General features: G+C 32.7%; 1 protein-coding gene and 1 long non-coding RNA gene across 4 annotated transcripts; one reads left to right on the plus strand and one right to left on the minus strand.

Moving 5' to 3' along the window:
- Positions 1-8,442: 8,442 nt before the first annotated feature.
- Positions 8,443-11,781, minus strand: LOC124448506. Of its 2 annotated transcripts, XR_006949080.1 has the most exons (6): positions 11,473-11,781; positions 11,222-11,316; positions 9,474-10,368; positions 9,290-9,352; positions 8,997-9,174; positions 8,443-8,588 (listed from the first exon to the last, which is right to left on the minus strand). It is a non-coding gene; the product is annotated as an uncharacterized LOC124448506 (long non-coding RNA). The 2 variants fall into 2 exon arrangements; XR_006949079.1 differs by having other exon boundaries at positions 8,997-9,352.
- A 902-nt stretch (positions 11,782-12,683) lies between these two features.
- LOC124448485 (serine/threonine-protein kinase/endoribonuclease IRE1-like) lies at positions 12,684-19,985 on the plus strand. Of its 2 annotated transcripts, XM_046999501.1 has the most exons (5): positions 12,684-12,747; positions 13,429-13,551; positions 15,025-15,112; positions 18,262-18,959; positions 19,039-19,985. In XM_046999501.1, the coding sequence occupies exons 3-5, from the start codon at positions 15,037-15,039 to the stop codon at positions 19,663-19,665; spliced, it is 1,401 nt and encodes a 466-aa protein (XP_046855457.1). In that variant the 5' UTR covers positions 12,684-12,747; positions 13,429-13,551; positions 15,025-15,036; the 3' UTR covers positions 19,666-19,985. The 2 variants fall into 2 exon arrangements, with proteins under 2 accessions (XP_046855457.1, XP_046855458.1); XM_046999502.1 differs by lacking the exon at positions 13,429-13,551 and having other exon boundaries at positions 12,686-12,747.
- The last annotated feature ends 351 nt before the right edge of the window (positions 19,986-20,336 follow it).

Raw genomic sequence — 20,336 nt, forward strand, 5'->3', positions numbered from 1 at the left:
CTTTGTGTCAAGTCAAGTGACCCAGCCATTGGGTTCTATGAAATATCAATAGACATGGAATACAGACACAGCAGTTAGGCATACAGACACACAAAGTTATATGCCTAGGCAATATTTTGTATTTCCATTGATGCAACCCAGTACAGATGATGTAATAGGGTGATCACAGTATTCGCAACTTCCATTTCTATTATGCTAATTGCCCTTAGCATAATACTTCCAATAATTAAGCACTTTGAAATGCACGATGGTTGATATAATTTTCAAAGTCTACTATTCCTGCAGTAGGTAATACAGGTTGGGGATGGTGAATGAAAATTTCGCAGCAGCTGCCTATCCACGTGGATTGGGCATGTCATGAAACTTCAAGCATGAGAGTAAAAAATTCTGAAGATTCCATTTCATAATATATTTCATAAAAGTATTGAAATGGCGTGTTTAACATGCAAGAAAACATTTTGTTTGAATATTATAGCTAGAATTTTAAAACATAGTAAATGTCATCCACCAATTTTCATCGTCTTGTTTATTAGCCTGCAATAAAAAAGGGCACATTAATTCCGATATTTGTTTAAAATATTTGATACAAAGGGTGGAGAAAAAATCACGAACAATTTGTGTAAATCTTAGTGGATTATGCGACTTATTGATCTGTTTACTATACACAGTTCATTGAAGACGGCGAATGTTCTCGAATGTTGTCTAGCTTATCTACACTGTTGAGATTAGAGTGTACCCTCGCTGGCGCTCGTTTGATATGAATAATATCCATATTTCATGTGGATTGTTCCAAAAGCGAATGTTCGACGAAATTTGAGCACCATTGGTTGCACTTCCTTGATTTGGGTGAAGAATAATTGTTGCCTGCTGCAATTTTTTATGAGTATTTTTCGGCAATATTTTTCATTCCATAAACTCTAACTATATTTTCGATCTAAAATAAGTGTTGCCAAATGAAATTTAAAACTATAAAAGGAGGTACGGTGTGTACATGTGGATAGCGTGGTAAATGTGTTGTCACAAAATGAACATAATTCAAAAAATAATACATATTTAAGTAATTTACATGAAACTTTAAAAACTGCTTAAGTTTTCAAAAATGTGCTTCATGCTCACTGTTTGCTGTAGCATGCATCATACACTTGCCGAATGTCTACACTTTGCTTGTCACGTTAAAGGTCGCGTGCTCAAATCATAGAAACTCAGGTCCTTTGTCACTCGACCAATAAATCTAAACGCTCATGACTTGTAATGATTTTACATTGAAGCGTCGTTGGTATTTCTATTTTTGGAGGAACGGTAGTGTACTTTTGTTATTTTTTTAAATATATTTTGAAAATACTAAATTTCTGACAAATTTCGCACATTGCAAGGGAAAGTGAGTATATCATTGTGTACAATGTATTTTCTGCTCATTTCTGAAACGTATCATATCACATGTCTGATTTTTAATGTCATTCTAACATTATTTAAATCAGGGGCGGATCTAGGGTATGTCAAATCAGTCCCGCGACTGATGTTTATAGTTCAGAAATTTTTTATCAAATTTAATGATTACAATTTTTTGTGATCATTGCATTTCCCGATGTATAATCGTATGAATTTCATTGTCAAAATTCTGTTTTATATCTGAAATCTTACGTAAATATCACCTTAGAAAACAGATCAGTAGATATTAACATATTTGGAATTATATTAACTGACCGATAAGCGTGGTGCCTCGACTGGTTCGACCGATAACGGAGTTCAATAACGGCTAATTTAAGCCATTCCATTGGTCAATAACAAGATCAGTTGACGATCTGGACTAATATCGATCGATAAGAGGAGTGGCCGGACCGATAAGGGTGTCTAATTGCTCTCGCGTAATTGGTTCGTTTAAGGTTTTATCTTACTGTGTGATTGGTTTGACTGATTTCGAATGATAGTCAACTGAGGTAACATTGTCATGCTTACTGTATGAATTAGTGCTGCCAGATCGTGAACACAGCTCACAGATTTGTAAACGTTTTGCTCTCTTCATGAACATTTTATGAATGTTAAAAGTTTGTAAGCTTTTTGTGAACTTTTCTAAGTATTACGTATTTTTGTATTTTCATCATTTTCATAAAGAATTTATAGTAAATCATAGTTCAATGAAAAAAAAATCTTCATAGCTCGACAGTTCTTTCAAAACAACGACGATATGAAGATAATCTGATGTTTTCCGAATACTTCAAGGGTTTTCAATATTTCCGAGGTTTTCCGAAAATGCCCGAGTTAATCCGTTAACTTCCGATCTTAAAAATTAGATGTAATACGAACTTTTTGCCATTTTGTGAACTTTTTACGCAAGCGAGCATGAATATTTTAAAACTTCATCTGGCAACACTGGACTCTGAATTGAATGTTTGATCGTTTCATAGTAATTTGCTAAAGCATGACAGAAACTATAATCAGCGCCACCGCAGAAATTTGGGAAAATCTTTTACAAATTCACATATTGACATGAATGCTGCTGTCCAGATTGTGATTTTTTCAAGAGGGTGAAAAATTTATGAATGAATTGTAAATGTTCGGGCAAAGACGCGAGAGACATTTCGGTCATCGATGTTCAAAAGCAAGCCATCATTTTGCTAGAGATTTCTCAGCAGAAATTTACATCCAAAATCGTAAGTAAAGGATAACTGAAGTGTATGCGTGAATGTAAAATATCAAAGTCAATTTATGTGAGTGTGTGATGCGATTTATGTCAATATGGCGTATGGTAAACAGATTGATGCTTTTATAATTGTTGTCAAAGGACTTTTAGCTATGATTTCTTTGGTGCTTGGGGAATCTTGGCCGTAATATGGCAACGAAATCCTACATTCGTTCAAATGTATTTCAATGGAAAAAAATCTGTAGCATAAGGTGCCATGTTATTAAATACCTTATTATAAACAAATGTTTTGAGCTTTTCAATTTCTGATCATTGATCATTCAATCATTGGACAGTTATACTACACATTGTTTAAGATTTGAGAAAACTAATATTGATATGAAACTGTTTACTATAACCTGGATTATGACTCTTTCTGATCCATGAAGCTTTTTATTTTGACAATTTTACTGTGATAGTATTAAACCTGAGCTATTTCACATATACCTGACTTGATTGTAACTACACTTGACTTAATTATTTACTGATGACAGGAAGAATATGAGAGCATATATGGGAATTGGCGGAAAGTGTCGTAATAACACGGAAACTGTCCATCATTTTAGAGAGTTGTCAAAAAATGACAATTGCCCAGTCGTTGAAATTATAACATTTTATTCAATTTTGACAAGTTCAAAAAATGTTCACAAATTTTTAATGCTCGTCAAATGAAGAGAGCAAAAAGTTCACAAAAAGCCATGAGTTGCATAATTTCGTCAAATTAAGGTTCATGAACAGAGCAAATTTACGAATCTACAACCTTTGCTTACGATTTCGCATCAACGTAAAAGCGATTCTTCAAAATTAAGGTTCACGAACAGAGAAAATTCACGAATCTACGACCTTTAACGTAAAAGCGATTTTTTGCTTTTACGAGTCTGCGAAATTCGAAAGACTTGGCAAACTCAGAAATTGCTGTTTTACGCATGCTTGTTTGAACAAAGAAAAGATTACGCACTCAAAAATTGACTGAAAATATCGAAATAGTGATTACGTACCAAATTAGTGTACCAGACGAATTGCACTTTTAGACAGTTTGAAGGTAGGTATCTCGGATTTTCGCTTCTTTTGACTTTGTTTGCTTAACGATTACAAAATCTCTTTTGGCGCCTTTCTATTTCAGGCCCGTAACCACACTGGGTACACGTGCATCCCCCCCCCCCTCCCTCATAACTAAAAAGGTCCGCTTTTCTACGCTAGTTCGCTTTACAGAAATAAAAGAATAATGAACAATCAATAATGTCTTTTACATTATTGAAAATGAAAACGATCTTTATGTTTTTGAGCCTGTTCCCGGTAGCTTCAAATAAAAAGTGGACTAGCACCAGAGCATGCGCTACAATAAAGACAATCACGTGGCCATGTTGATGCCATTATTTCATAGCGAGCATAAGTAATATCGAGCTAAATAATTACATGAGAACCTTAATAAACCAATCACGATTAACCACCCTTGCTCTTTTACATTTACATTACCTTCGATCCTTTTTAATTGACGTAGAGGAAGCAATAAACATTTATTCAAGAAAGCATAGTTGTTGATTGCAATTTGACACTTTATTTTAAATTTCACGTAAAGGGATTGATGCAAAATTTTATAAATATACAGTTGTGTGGTCTACAAGTTCCTTTTTTTAAATGTGCCTTCAAACTTTCTGGTTACGGCCCTGCATTTTTGGCACTTTTTAATAAAACACATAAAATTTTAATGACTATCAACAGAATTAATTGACTAGCTATTAATTTTCATTTAAAAGTTTATGAGGACAGAATTACGGAAATATAGTACTCAGCACATTTTATGGTTTGTCGCACGCAAATGTTTAAGCAACATAGCATCAAATTTTATAAAATGATGTCTTGTTACAAAATTTTACATTCTAAATGAAATAGCCAAATATAAACCTGAGTAAACGGTGCACAACCGTACACTATTCCTGGCCATCCCATGCTGCATGCGTTGTTCATGCAATGGTATTGAAGTTTCCTGCAGAAACCTATTGAAATGATGCCTGTCGAATAAATCTATAACAAAAATATTAATATTTTAACTCCTAATTGTCGATGAAATTTTTCCAAAGATTTTCGATGCTTTGATGACTTTGATTCCTAAGCAATCAGCAGTACGCATATAATTCTTTTTTTTTTTGCACAAAAAAAGGAGGTACGTAGATGCCGTTTGTACTTTGCCTATGCAAATTCAACAAAAAGCTTTCAATAATTAATTACATAAATCGTCGTAGATTGCTTCGTGTGATGAACAGATCACTGTGAAATGTAAATGAAAAACAGCGAAATCGTAATAAAATCCGTCCTTCAAAATGTCGGAAAACGAAAGATATATTTTTGAATATTTTGAAATAAATAACTGATTCAACCCGGAAAGTGATATGTCGATATGAAAAATATCATTTGATTTGCTTCGTACAAATGTGCGTTTATAAAACAGATTGAGCATGCAATTTGTATTGTTTAGGTTAAAACTTATGAGCTTTGTTGATTGTTTGTTGAATCAAAAAGTTTTTTGCTTTCAATTTACTAGCTATATGTTATAGGCAAACATGCGATCGCGAGCTGGTAATACAATATCTCACATGTTACACTTGAATATCCGTATTTATCACTGCTTTTATAATTAAATCTAATTATAAAAGATAAATAATTTTGTGATTGCGATTCATCACGCATTGCTTAAACACTTAGAAACTGAGCACCTTGTTTAAACTCCTTGTTCTTCGTATGTACTGTTTGAATTCAAACATTTGGCAGAGTCGGTTATGGCGTTCTAATTCATATTTCATTCTTTGAAAAGCTTAAAAAGTAAAATATGTGCTACCTGTTCACTTTAGTATCGGCAACTTGAAGTACGTTGGTCTTCTAGATGTTTGAGTTCAAGGAATGATTCTAAACGTTCAGAATAAGCTTTCCAGTTGATTTTGGTGAAGATTACGAATGTCAATAAATTCTTTTGTTTGTAAATGTGTTTGTGTTTCGCCAGAAATAAGAACGTGTGATGGATTTTGAACTTGATAGCTATCTTAAATAGACTGTAGACATACACGTTAAAATCCCTTTTCTCATCAAGTTTTTGTTTTTATGTAGGTAAAGTATTATGCTTTAATTGCTGAAATGTGTAAATGCTGGTGAAAATAGTTTTTTGCCAGTTTTGATTTGCTTACATTAAGAGATTTAGATGGGGTAATTTCTGAATGGGTTGATGGGTGAGAACTAATTGAGGCAGAGAGGCTTTCTAATTTTTAAAAGCCACAACCAAAGCCCTCTAAAAGTTTTAAGTCAATCTTGGAGCAGAGATGAATTTACTGTGGGTTAGGCACTCTTCCTAGCGTTGGCTACAAGTTGTATGAATTTTCCTTTAAATTATTAATATACAGGGGAATTGAGGAAAAAGCAATTATGATTTGTGTTCTGTGGAGCACACTTCAAAAATATTTCCCACTAGGCTACCTATGCTATGAGTAACAGAATTTAACATAAAAGCCCATCATGACACAATGACATCAAAAAACTTCTAATCCAAACCAAAGCACTCCATGTACCCCCTTGCAATCATTCTTGATCCATCCCTGTCTTGAAGTAAATGCACTAAATTTAGCCCCAGCTTCACATTTCACATTTTGTGTTTTTTATTTAGGTGCAGAGAAAGATTGATTCCTTCTGTGTTCTAACTCAATCACTAAACTTGTAAGAAACAGGGCCAAGACTCAAGTGGGTAAGTTACCTTTTCTATTCTATGCATACTATTAAGTCAAGTTAATCTTGCAATAGAAGGGATAAAACATCACCCAGATTGTAAAAAATTGAATGCATGATTAGGCACCATACCACTATCATACATAAGTCTACATACGTAAAATATGCTGGCTTGGCTAAATTTGTGAGCAACATAATTTTATTCATGACCATGGAATCAGGGTGTCTGTTGAGAGAACATGTTCATTTGAAATGTGGGTATCCATCCATTATAGGAAAAACACCTGCAATTTTAGCCTCTTGCTTTAAAGTTAATGATGTTTGAATGCCATATATTTACAGGTTAGCAAACTTTTCATATCAATGAAAACCTTTCACTCTAACATGATGTATATAAAACAAGAAGACTGAAAACTCAAGCAGCTTCATTAATTGACTATTTTATGTGATCACATAGTGAGCATTGAACACCCACAAAATTTGAAAAGCTTTTATAGCAACTGCATGATATTTTATTGTAAAAAATTATTGAGATAAGTATAATTTCTGCTTTTCGTGTCAGTACAGCAAAACTGCTCTTTTATATCAGTTCAGTTGTAAAGAGTTAAAAAACAGCTTGCATCTTGGTGATTGCTTCTGAGCAATTACCTCTGGTTTGATCAAGTTTGATGGCATTGGTTTGTCAACATTGAGTCCTTTTCATGTCCATGACAGAAATGTTGATAAGTAGTTACCATTTCTAACCAGATTTCCTGACGAAACTTTGAAGATATTAAGGCTATTCCTGTCGTTACACATATTATGTTGGTTAACCTGTTTTCCAAGGAGCTTGCTTACAAAACCCAACAGAAAGGATACTGAGCCCTCAGAAATATCGCAAGACCTTTTGACATTTTATATAATAACATATTTTGGAAGTAGTTTTGAAATATTGGCTGATGGTTTTATTTTAAATGAATTGTCTGATTCCAAAATTTGATCTATTGAGTATAGATGTTGATTTATAGTCATACATAAAGAAAACACAATTTGGCAAAATAAGATTGAAGTGATTAACATAAATTATTCTTGCATGGGCGGAAAAACAGAAGTGGTTATAGAAAAATGAAATACCAAAAAAAACTATGAAGGAATTTTTGTTTCAAGGTTCATTTAATTTAAGGTCAGTTAATTCCTTACTAATTTCAAAATAGTTATACTCCAATAAATTTGTCTACCATAAAGACCAAACTATTTGGCAGACAAATGCATTTTTTGCAGGTGCTTCTGATAATCTTTTTTATGCATCAGTTTGGATACATAATACATAAATTAAAACAGTTAAAAAATGTATGAGCCAATTTAGGAAACTCTTCTCAGTCAGTAGTTTTCTATACCAAAATAAATCTTGTTTCATAAAAGATCAATTTCCATGGATCCATCTAGGTTTTCCCGGATGCTTTCACGAAGCGTGAGTTAAAAAGGATTCAATTACACTGTCCATCTGAAGAGTGTAAATGGTTTGGTACACACGAAGAATTGGAGGTGAGTTGGGCAAAAAGTGTGGCATTTTCACTTATAAAGGGATACACCGAATCTAAGGGATTAGGTACAACATCTTCCACAATTTCGTGCTCGTCTACACCTTTCTTAGCGCTTAACAGAGCACGCAATATTGACTACGTTTCTTCTTGCTTATCAATTAATGTTTCCAGTTTGGTGAGAAGTGATCTTTGGAAGCCTACAAGATAGATAAGAAAATAATAGAATAACTTATGTATAACCTACGTAATATCTTAAAAATATAAAACCTTACAACATGCTAACAAGAAAATTCAAATAAAACTCGCATCAAATTGCTAATTGAATACACATACATAATAACAACGCTTTTCAAAAACTATATACTGTAGAAAAGGTACCATTAATGTTTGGATGAGAACATCTTCCTGCAGGTGTTATGTTCATAAAACTTGTCGAAGGCGTTTAGTGCGATGAAAGGTCATGCGCATCTGCAAAGCAATCACGTGTTGCAGTTAGTTGTGAAGAAAAAAACACTTCAAACTACACGAAATGAACGTAAATGAAAACGTAACAACAAGACATGCAATAATGAATTGTAAGAAAAGCTTGCCTAAGACACCACTGTTTCGTTGAGAATGTCTTTCTCTTTTTGTGCCAGTTGTAGTAATTCCTTGTGAAGAGACGTTGCTTGTATCTACAGAGAAGACACGTACTGGGTTTAACATATATCTTTATTGAACGCACGAACATCATTTAAATTAAGGCACTACAAGTTTTAAAAGTCAGAAACAGAAAGGTGACGAAAATAAAAACCTCGAGAAAGTTTCATTTAGTAGTTTGATATCAAACGCTGAGAATTAGATTTGAACGAATGTATTTTGATTAAATCGTGGTGAACACAACCGCAATTTTAACTATAACTAACATTTTTTCAACTAATTTCAACATTTTAAAGGACGAACGCCTACAGCAGTTCGCTGTACACAGGCAAATCTAAAAAGCAAAATCACTCATTAGATTTAAATGCAACGTAGCAATATGTGAAAAACTGCACTCCTTTGAATAAAGCAATGGCCTATTGCATTGCAACTACAGTACTTACTTCTAGAATTTGTTGATAAGATTTCATTGGTAGCTGAAAGAAATTTTGCCAGTATACAAAAGAAACTGTTTGAATTCTGTAGCTTTCCATCTGTCAACGTCCATTAAACTCATAGGTTTTTGCACATATGTTGAGGTGATAAATGGTTAAAGCTCCACCAATTTTTTCCTTACAGCTTCTACATGGGCAACAGACATTTTAGCAGCGCGATTTCCCTTCATCCAAACCATAATCAATTTACGCATAACACCCAGACACAGTTGATGCATGTAGTCAATTGGAAATTGTTTTACCATATCAACAGAAAGTGACAGAAAGGGCTAACAAAGCGACGATGTTCTTCTTGTATCTGCTTTCTTAAAGAAATATTAGTGCGCAATGCCATATTATTATTTTGAGAGTAAGTCACTTGACCAAGCCACTTCCCTTTTTGTGTACACATGTCACAACCAAAATAATTATTATAAAGTTTTGTACCTTTAACAAGTGCTCTTGCAGGAGCATCACAAACAATGTCCATTACTGTAACAGTCAGAACCTTTTCCCCATCTTGGACTCCCTTTCTAGAATATTCTTCAAATTTTCTATAAACTCATCCAAAAACTCCAAGTCTTTTGGCTTAGAGTCACCACATGTTAGGACAATAAGAAACATTACAACAGGTTTAATATTCAAAATGGCACACAACACTGGCCATACATTTTTTGCAGAAATCTTCTAAACAAAGGAAGCCCATCAACATTTAAAGAGATTTCAAGATGATTATTGTTCTTAACTGTTTCACAAGGATGCTTGTGAAAGTGCTTTAACAATTGTTCACCAAAAGAAAAGTTTACGTAATCCATGTCAGAATTTCTCTGAATGGGAATACATCTTGATGTATGCAACAAAGTGCAAGCACAACTAGGTAAATTTGGATGACCATTATCCTTAAGAAGAGCAAGCAAACCATCAACAGCATTTTGCTTAATTGAGTACTCATTCACCCAATCAACTAACCTATCTTGAAAAGAAACATTTAAAGTATCATGTTCAAAATCAGAAGAATCAGAAAAACGCCTTTCCCCAATGTCTGCATTCACATGGACCAAAGAATTAGCTTTTTCATGGCAAAAAGAAACATCTAAAATATCAACTTCACCAGAAACAGCACAGTCATTTTCCCCAATATCACAATCATTAAGACCAACTTGCAAAGAGAAAAAACTTTGTTTAGGACTGGTAACGGTTCGAGCTGATTTTTGTAAAGGTTATGAATGTTCACGGTCATTATAAAAAACATTATTTAACAGATTACTACAGCTTGAAGCTCTATTAGTGAAAGTCCAGTTTTTTCTGTTTTGCACCTGGTCACATTTCATTATGATATGAACTAAAATAAATAATAAAATGTAACTGTCACTCTATTTATTTTTGATTGATTTAAACATATCCTAATGTGACAACCCATTCCCCCTAAGTGCTGGTGATCACAACATTTAGCAAAATGTTTTGATAAAAAAAATTATGAATCTCATTCACAGGTCATGGTAACTTATATGTCTCCTCAATCATTTGTAACTTATTCTCTACTTTACATGCATGTATCATACCTAATTTATACATAACCCTAAAATTTTAAGTATAACATTATAGTTTACTTGCTAACAACAGCAAATGGAAAATGCTTTAAGCAACATAACAACTAAAAATAATTTAACTGACATTGCAAGCTTACTAAACAAATAGGCTTAGTTAATAAACCAATCTAAGAGATAAAAAAGTGGGTTGTAAACTACATATTGTCTTGAATGCAATAATTGGACAAACGATACTTACTAGTATTATAAAGCAACCATGCATTGTTATGAATAAACATTCAATTACCTCTTTGTAAAATTATATCACTGTTTAAAAAATGCTATAATTTGCAATAGAAAGTACAACTATTTAAAGGTTTAAGGCTACGTGATTCTTAATCAAAAACATTTTGTAAATCACATAATCACATAGCCCCATGTTAAAAAATATTAATTATCACCGCTTATCAGTCAGTCAGTGAATATAATTCCAGATATGCTAAAACGTGATATTTACGTAAGATTTCAGATATAAAACAGAATTTTAACAATGAAATTCATACGATTATACATCGAGAATTCAATAATCACAAAAAATTGTAATCATTAAATTTGATAAGTAATTTTTGAACTATAAACATCAGTCGCGTGACTGATTTGACATACCCTAGATCCGCCCCTGCATGTTATGACAATAACAACCATACGTACTGATGAATACCATATCCAAATGCTGTAGCAAGGTGTAGTGATAATATTATCTTTATAAAATAAAAATAGAAATTAAAACTAAGTATAAAATAAGCTTAGTAAATTTGTTTGTTCCAACATCAATATACCCGGACTCATAAAGTCACGGCAAAAGTAACATACGACAATCTCTAGATTATAAAGAATGATAAAATAAAGGTACTTACCACAAATTTAAGCATTGAAACATATTCTAGATCATAACTGCCTCTAAACTTGGAAAGCGAGCTGTGCATTATCTTGTCTTGACAACTATGAGGCAAATTCGATTCTTGCACGAACGATTTTCAAATGAACACAAACGCCGATATTTTACAGGTATCGAGATAACTTTGATGTCAAATTGATTTAAATAACTTTATTTATCCATGACAGATATTTGAGATAAGTAAAACGTCGCCAAATGTCTTAAATATTCGAAAATCCTTGTTTGCAAACGTTATCCGCCAAACATTTTTATAGTAATTTGTATCTCTAGTGGGTAACCGGAAGTGCATTTTGCATATATAATTAGGCTTCACATTTAAAAACAAAAGCTCAAAATAATTCGCAATTCCCTGCCAAGCAAGAAACCCGATGTAGTGTTCATCGCAGAAACATAGCTTACATGATACTTTTAATTTTGAGATATCTGAGTACAACATTGTTTATAAAAACAAAGCTTTTTTGGACCACATGGAGGTGTTGTATATGTCTATATATAAAAAAATTTATTCAGTTTACAGTTCTTGACTAATTTAGTTCGACCACGTTTGAGGCTTTTTTGGCTTTTTGCCAATCAGCTAGTTATAAACTAATTAGTTAATTCAATTACAGCAATGGATATTTTTATATTCTTTGTGTGAAGTCGTTTGAATTTTGCTTTTAATAGACTAAACTTTTGCTATCTTCTGATTACCAGAAACAGCTTGAAATATACCTAAATAATACAACCAAACATCGGACATGATCTTAACAAATCTTTATAGTTTCTACAATAAGAATTCTATATCAGCTTTCCTTCATTTAATTTATCAGAATATAATGTAATGTAATCTTATCAAGGCGTGAGATTTACTTTCCCCAACATTTAAGCCAACGAACGCCTATTTTGTCTTATTCAACTTAAACAAGCAAATGAAACAAAAATTCCACAATTTGATATTGTGAATTTTCATGTGTAAGATCAACTCTTATCTATGGAGCTAAGGTTTTCTTTAACAAACTCCCATAATACCAAGGAAACGGTAATAAAATTCAGACATGTTGATAAAAACAATAAAAATCATAAAGCCGTATCTTTGCTTTACATAACAAACTTTCAATGTTTTAAATTTAGTTGCACAAAATAATTTGCCACGTATCAACTCAAAGGACGCAATCATTTGACGCTTAACTTTTCAGAACGTTAAGTGATTTGAAAGATCGAATGTTCAAAGTTTTGAGCCATCAACTAGTAAAAGGTTTGTAAGACTACAGATAAAGAATTATCGTGTGTGTTAACGATCTGTAAATGAGATCTTAAAGAAAAATTGCTCGTCATATTTAATTGATAAACTTTTGATAAATGTTGGTCACACCCAAGTACTATAAAATATACATCATAGATACCCGTAACACTTTGCAATCCTGTAATTGTACACAAATCAAACCAAGTTACAAATAAAAACATATTAACTGCTTAACAAAAATCACTGCCATTCATCTAAAATATGGCGTGTTTATCTTGATGTGTTTAATTATAATTTAATTTATGTTTGTAAAAAGTATTTTTGCCTTTTAGCAACGTTATTATTTTGGAAATGTAGCTTTTTTAAATATTTATCAATAAACCATTTATACTAAAGATTTCAATAAGCACAATTTAGACGTTCATGACATATGATTGTGCAATGATATTGTGTTATTCAACAGGCAAGAGTACCACTAGTATAAAAATAAAAGTGACATATCGAGCTGTAGTGTTTTACCAATCGCTACCAAAGTACCTTGAAAATGGTATAATGTAATATAATTTACACTTCTCATTTCCATTGATGAATTCCGTACAAATTAAATTCAAACATGCTAATAAAAACAATAAAAATCATAAGGCCGTATCTTTGCTTTTACATAACAATTATCTTTTAATGTTTTAAATTCAGTTGCCCAAAATAATTTGCCACGTATGAACTCAAAGGACGAAGCCATTTGACGCTTAACTTATCAGAACGTCAAGAAATCTAAAATATCGAATGTTCAAAGCTTCAACCGTCGACCGGTAAAAGGTTTGTAAGACAAAACACAAAGAATTATTGTGTGTGTTAACGATGTATAAATGAGATCTTAAATAAAAGTTGTTCGTCAAATATAATTAATACACTTTCTATAAATATTAGTCTCAACCTAGTACAATAAGATATACATCATAGATACCCGTAGCAACTTGTGATCCTGTAGTTGTACACCAATTAAACAAAGTTACAAATACAAGCAATTTGCTTACCAAAAAATCACTGTCATCTGAAGGAAGGCGTGTTTATCATGATGTGCTTGCTTGCTAAGGAATTCAAATTGCTTGTTAGCATGTAATTGTATTTATCTTTGGGTCCGGACGGTATATTTATAAAATATGTGTTAGTTCATTATACTTGTGATAGTATGAAATGACATTAATGAATCAGGAAGAAAATTTAGTTTGAAATTGCAAATAGACTCATGCATGCCATCGTTGAATATTTTAAATATTTAGTCGTTTTTTTTAAACATTTAGTGTTTTGTAATGTTGCAATTATCTTTCGTCAAGCTGTTAACGCTAAGGTGATACATGCGAATTCATAGCATTAAATAAAAAAAACTGAAAAACTTTGATTTCTGATTTGTAAAAACAGAGCTTTTGGACCACATGGTTTTATACAGCAGAAATTATAATATAATTCTGCTATGTTTGAGGCTCTTCTATTTAAAATAATCCGATTAACTAATTATAAACTAATTATTCAATTCAATTACAGCAATGAACGTTTTTGTATTCTGGGTGTTGACTCGTTTTGACTTGTGATTTTAATAAACTTAACTTTTCACCTTACGAGTCAATTCTTATTACCAGAAACAGCTTGTAGTTAAATATACCTAAAAGATACAACCAAACATTAAAATTAATGCTAACAAATCTTTATAACTTCTACAAGAATAATTTAGACAATAGAAATATTTTCGGAAAACTTTAACTTTAATACGCTCAAATCATACGTACAAGGTTTTATACACAGCTCACAATAAGCAGAACTTTTTATTAACTTCAGGTCAGCTTGCTTCTTATCGCATCAGATATGTTTGGATAAATGAGTAAAATTTTAATTCATTATTTTTTGTTTGCTCTCCTTTTCGTCCAACATGCACATTTACTATCGAAATTCATTGTACATTGGGAAATTGGAGCAACTCTTATGCATTTAATTGTTTTTGTTTAACTCATCCCTAAATATACTGACTTTATGTCCTTCAAAGAATTGCAGTTGAAACTGGGGATAAACAGTGACGAAAATGATATATAGATGGTGAAAAACCTGATTTTGAAGGTCAATAAGAGTGGTGCATGCTCATTTTTATCTAACAAATCATTGAATGTGATTCAGGTGAAACGGCTTTTTACTATATTGCATAAGCCGCAAAAATTTTCAAAAGGTCTTAATTTGACGCTTGACAAGTGATATTCTAATATTTATTTTTGCTTCATTAACCATTTTTTGATTTGACAGATCTTGCATGAAATGGAAGCGTCTTCTTCAAGACTCTATGAAGAAACAAGTGAAGCCAGTAGTAATCGTCTTAGCCCTAATATTGACGGCAAGTAAAACTCATACCTTGTTACTCACAAATCATAAGTAATTTAATACAAACGTCGGGTAAACAATTTAACGTAAGCAAAATGACGAGTGTCCAAGTGGTATGACACAACATACCGATTTATATGTGAAGGTAAAATAAAGTATGTTAGTAGAGGGCAGAGGCAGGTGTCAGTAAGTCATGTGTACAGAGGAAAACCAAGGAGATGCACTAAAAGAGGATAAGGGGAACCTTTATTCTTTGATGTTTTGTTTCCTATTTTCTCGAGATGATTTATGGGTAGAGCAACATAAAGAGAAACATGCAATCATTTACTGCTGAAATTTTACATTTGTGTGTGAGGAAGTCATATATTCTGCATTTTTATGAGAGATAAATATGGCTATATGACGAATGGCTTTTAAACATTCGAACTAAAAAAAATGCATAGTTTGAGAAATAAAGTATTTGTATTTGTTGCTTGTTATAGAAGCAATGTTTCCACACTAGAAAGACATTTTGTTTCATATTGTATACATTTTACGCATAGTTTTAAAATTTTAAAATGACGTGGAGCAATGAGCATACATCACACAGAGGTCAGACAATAATGTCAATAATGAAATATCGAATTTTAAACTGTTTTTTTACGAAATGTATGCAAATGCATAAGTATGAAACTTTTACCAGAGTTTCTGAGTAGCAGCAAGCTTAAAAAACATTTAAAAAACGATAATTTTTTATAAGCAAACATGTTTCTACATTAACAAATTGCCATCTTTAGGACGAAATGATTAATGTTACGAAATATGATACAGTATAGGAAGATACGATATGAATAAATTGTTTACACTGAATGTGAATGTGATATAATTAAAAGGCGTTTTAATTGTTTTGTCTTGAAAGTCGGTAGCTTCCATTGCATCTATCATTCTGTTGTACATCCTCTAATTTTGAATCTAATTCCTTTCGAACAGCTTTATTCCTAATTCAGACGACTGACACTTAACAATTACTTGGTCTCGACTCTGCTCCGAAAATTGATCTACAAAACTACAATTTTCTTTGTGTCGTCTCAGCTTGATCGATGAGTAGTATTATTTACATATAGACAAATCTAAAAATCTTATCTGTTATTTTATGATTACAGATAAACTGCACTGCAATCGACTAATTACAATCAAGAAATATATCAAAGTGTATTTTTACAATCATTATTACATGGTTTTTATGGGTTTGATTGGAATCCACCACTTTTGCCACTTATATTTTCGTATGTCACGTGGTACAAACTGTAAACATTGCATACATTGTCACAGTACTATCATATATTCTTATAAAGCATGGACTGTTTTTGCTAAAAAAATTTCAGGTATTCTTTTAGCAATTTATGATACAAATATCTTTTTTAATTTTGCTTTAAATGGCAGTGGTTCTGTTAGTTATATAGTTGCTAGTTTCTATAGTCAGTCATAATCGACTTTAGAAAATGTGAATACTGAATAGTGTGGATGGAAACCATAGTTAAAACGTTATGTGCTTTGTGTGTTTCTAACAACTATTCTCGCCATACAGCATTGATGAAAAATAATGAAACTGGTAACAAAGTATGTTTTTTAAAGGTTCCTGCACAATTAAGTGAAATTTTGCACCTTATTCAACGTTATGTCAGATTGAATGTTTAAATTAGCTACGCCGTCACAGAGCTAACCCAATTCTTTTTATGTGACACCAAGATCATTAACTAGAAGCAACTTTTATTACCTATTGACTGTTATTTCTAAGACTTAAAAAGATAGTTGTGTGACTAAACTGCTCTAAGAACACATCAATACTCGAAAATTTCTGAAATCTAAACAGTCATTCCGTATGAAAATATATGACAGAGCTGTGAACAGTATAGGGAATATACAGGAGGTCTATATCGTATGCAACTTGCTGCTGTATATTTAATTAGATTATTGGCTGCTGTTAGCCATTTTATCATTCCTATTGGTAAAAAAAGCATTCGACTGGCTGCCACGTAGCAATCACGTGCGTAATAACAAATGCTTTGCACGAAAAAAATCAATGGAGTGGCTCAGTTCACAGTTTCTAGGTACCACGTGACATGCAAAATATAACTCGTGCTTATTAATCACAACTTCCTTGCAATTTGCAGCAAGATTGTCTTAAAAGTTGTTGACATTGCTCCCTATAAATAAGGAATGAATATTATTCACAGAATGCATGTATGTATGTAAAAGAAAAAGACACAAGAAGAGCACGTTTCAAGAATAAGAGGTAGACATAGAGTGGAGTATGGCCCTGTTTAAATGAGACTGGAACGAAGTCAAACCGCGGTACCAGCTCGTGTCGGTCATAATATTATTTATAGTAAATGTTTACATGGGAACGTTACGAGGATGACTTGGAGTGGTCTGAAGTCTTCCCGCCTGCTGAACCGATCCGACTAAGTTCAGAACGTTATGAATTGAAACCGGCATCAAAGTAAACTCAAATTAATGTTCAGACCGGTCTGAAGTGGCATCAACGCATGCGCACAAAAGCAAATTACAAAAGCAAAATGGCTAGCAAGCGTAAAACTAGCCTGCAAAGGAAGCATTACGCGAATGAGGATTTTTCGTGATTTCGTTCCGGTCTCATACAAAAAGGGCCTACGTAGATAGGGTGAAGGCAATTATCAGTTATGTACATAGTAAGAAGCGTAGAGAAAAACCAAAGAATAGGAGGTGTATGAATTCAATGAAGTAAGACAAGGGGAACCTCTACTGGTTTATCATCATGAATGACAAAGTCTTAGCTTTAGTTAGGAAAGTGCTAATTTTTAGCAATTTTCTTACAAACACTATCTATTTATAAGGTTTGGGTTAGTGTAAATTAACTATAGGCCAAACGTTTCCATGCAACGGAGAAGAGGAATCATGCTCTAGAATGTAGAGGAATGAGTAATGAGGTCACACGAAGTAGAAGTTCATATTGATGTAGAGTGTATGTGGATGGGGTAGAGAAAAGAGTCTTTTGTGTTAAATTTATGATATGTCTAATAATTGTTAATACGTTTTTTTAAAAGCGTACGGTATCAGTATCCTTCCCTAATTGAGGAAGATTAAGCTATTTTGATATATTTATTTTGTTTCTTTACTCTTGAGTATAATATTTCTATCTAGAACAGTGGAAATACATCGATGAATCAACGAAACATAAAGAATTGTTTTTAAAATTGATTGAATATGGACGTAATTCCAGTGTTGAGGTTAATATGGTGGGCAATGTACGAGTAATTTTCTCAGAAGAGTTTTGCATTGGCAAAGGAAGTGGTGAAACCCGTGTTTTTCTTGGACTGGGTAAGGATGGTTACGGTAAAGCAGTGAAACGAATACATCGAGATAGCTACATCCAGCTTGCGCTGCACGAAAAGAAAATTTTAAATGAATTCAACGCAAGAAATTCGAAATATGTTGTGAATTATTCTTTCCTAGAGGAAGAGACTGGAACAGAATATGTATATTTGATATTAGACTTATATGAAGAATCATTGGAGAGTTTTGTCACGTCTTCTACTTTGCATGATCTTCAAAAAGCTCTTCCCGAAATTCTCGGACAAATTTTGCAAGGATTAGCTGATCTTCATAGTGGCCCAAATCCTATTCTTCATCGTGATTTAAAGCCCACCAGTGTTCTTCGTGATTCACAAGGCAAATTTCTGATATCTAATTTCGGCATTAGTCGAATATTGAATAATGATTGTACAACATATGAAAGCAAGCCTAACATGGGAACTGAGTATTGGATTGCTCCTGAATCATATTGTGAAGATGAAGATACAGTCGAAAAAGGACGGTACATGAAAGAGTCTGATGTAATGGTAGGTGCAGGAATATGATCATTTGCACGACATGCATATATGCAGTCAATTTTTAACATTACATTTTTAATCTTTTTAGAATGCAGGAATGATAGCTTATTATATTGCAACAAAAGGAAAACACCCGTTTGGAACTAAACGGCATAGATTGGACAATATGTTAAATGGAAACCCTGTTGGCTTGGAGGAAATCAAGGATGAAACATTGAAGGACCTTCTATCGTGGATGTTAAACCGAGAACCAGAAGACAGACCATCTGCTAACGTGGCGTTAAATCATCCATTTCTTATGTCGGATGACGAGAAATTTGACTTATTAAGTAAAATTGGAAATCTTCAGCAGATTAAGACAAATGATCCCCAGTGTAGTGTCGTTCAACAATTGAATAGTGAATCCTCAGATTGGAAAAGTCAAATGGATTGTGATGTTTATGATTATTTGGTGAATGGAAGGCGCTATAAATCTTCATGGACAGAATGCTTAAGACTAATTCGAAATATTTGCCAGGATTGGAAGAAACTAACACTGCAAAAACCACAACAAGAACCATTTTATAAGATTGGCGATTACAGGGCGTATTTTCTTCGAACATTTCCTAATCTCCCTGTTCGTGTACATGCTGCTGTCAGGTCAAATGAAGAATTGAAGACCGAGCCAGAACTCAAGAACTTATTTCCTTTTGATGAAAGCAAACTACATCAATAAACAATTTAGATACAACAGAACCTGTTTGGGGTAAAAAAAAGTAGCTATTAAGAAATCATTGATACTGTTGAGATCTAACTCAGTAGGTATAAAAAAAACAGTTTCCACGACGTATTTAGATGATATTTCACCCCGTTTCTGGTGAATCTATAGCCTGTGGTATTCATTTATACAATGTACATATTTAATTTTTACTGTAAATTGTTTTGGAAAAAGACTGAAGGTGAACATGACATTAAAAGTTAACTTTTATGCTTGGCTGCACTGATAAATTTTGCACTAGACTCATCCAACATAATAAACTTGTATACAATAAAAAATTGTGTTTCTGAAATTATTATAATTATTAAAAGTCTGGCCTCTGGTGTTTTGGGCTCTTGGGAGTTCCTTACCGTATAAAGCTGACCATCACAAGTTGTGCATAATTCCACAAGTAGAATCTTTTGTGTTTAATTATGTCACATTAATTACGTAGCTGATAACATAAAATAGTTGAATTAAATAACATTTTCATGACATTGAGTGATTGAAAGCATTTCGTCTAAGAATTTGTATATGGACTCAATAATATTTTAAATAGTTTTATAGAAAAATCTTCATAGTTGTCATCATTTTCTGATATTTTGCTTATTTCATGCGCTGTAACCATGACAATTATTTCGTGCCTAAAT

The sequence above is a fragment of the Xenia sp. Carnegie-2017 genome, unplaced genomic scaffold, assembly GCF_021976095.1.
Source record: "Xenia sp. Carnegie-2017 unplaced genomic scaffold, XeniaSp_v1 HiC_scaffold_23, whole genome shotgun sequence".
Lineage (NCBI taxonomy): Eukaryota > Metazoa > Cnidaria > Anthozoa > Malacalcyonacea > Xeniidae > Xenia > Xenia sp. Carnegie-2017.

Excerpts from the sequence above, each read along its gene's own strand:
- LOC124448485 (XM_046999501.1), top strand. The coding sequence starts at position 15,037 with ATGGAAGCGTCTTCTTCAAGACTCTATGAAGAAACAAGTGAAGCCAGT. Across the intron at positions 15,113-18,261 it reads TCTTAGCCCTAATATTGACG|AACAGTGGAAATACATCGAT; the intron begins GCAAGTAAAACT and ends ATTTCTATCTAG. Across the intron at positions 18,960-19,038 it reads TGAAAGAGTCTGATGTAATG|AATGCAGGAATGATAGCTTA; the intron begins GTAGGTGCAGGA and ends TAATCTTTTTAG.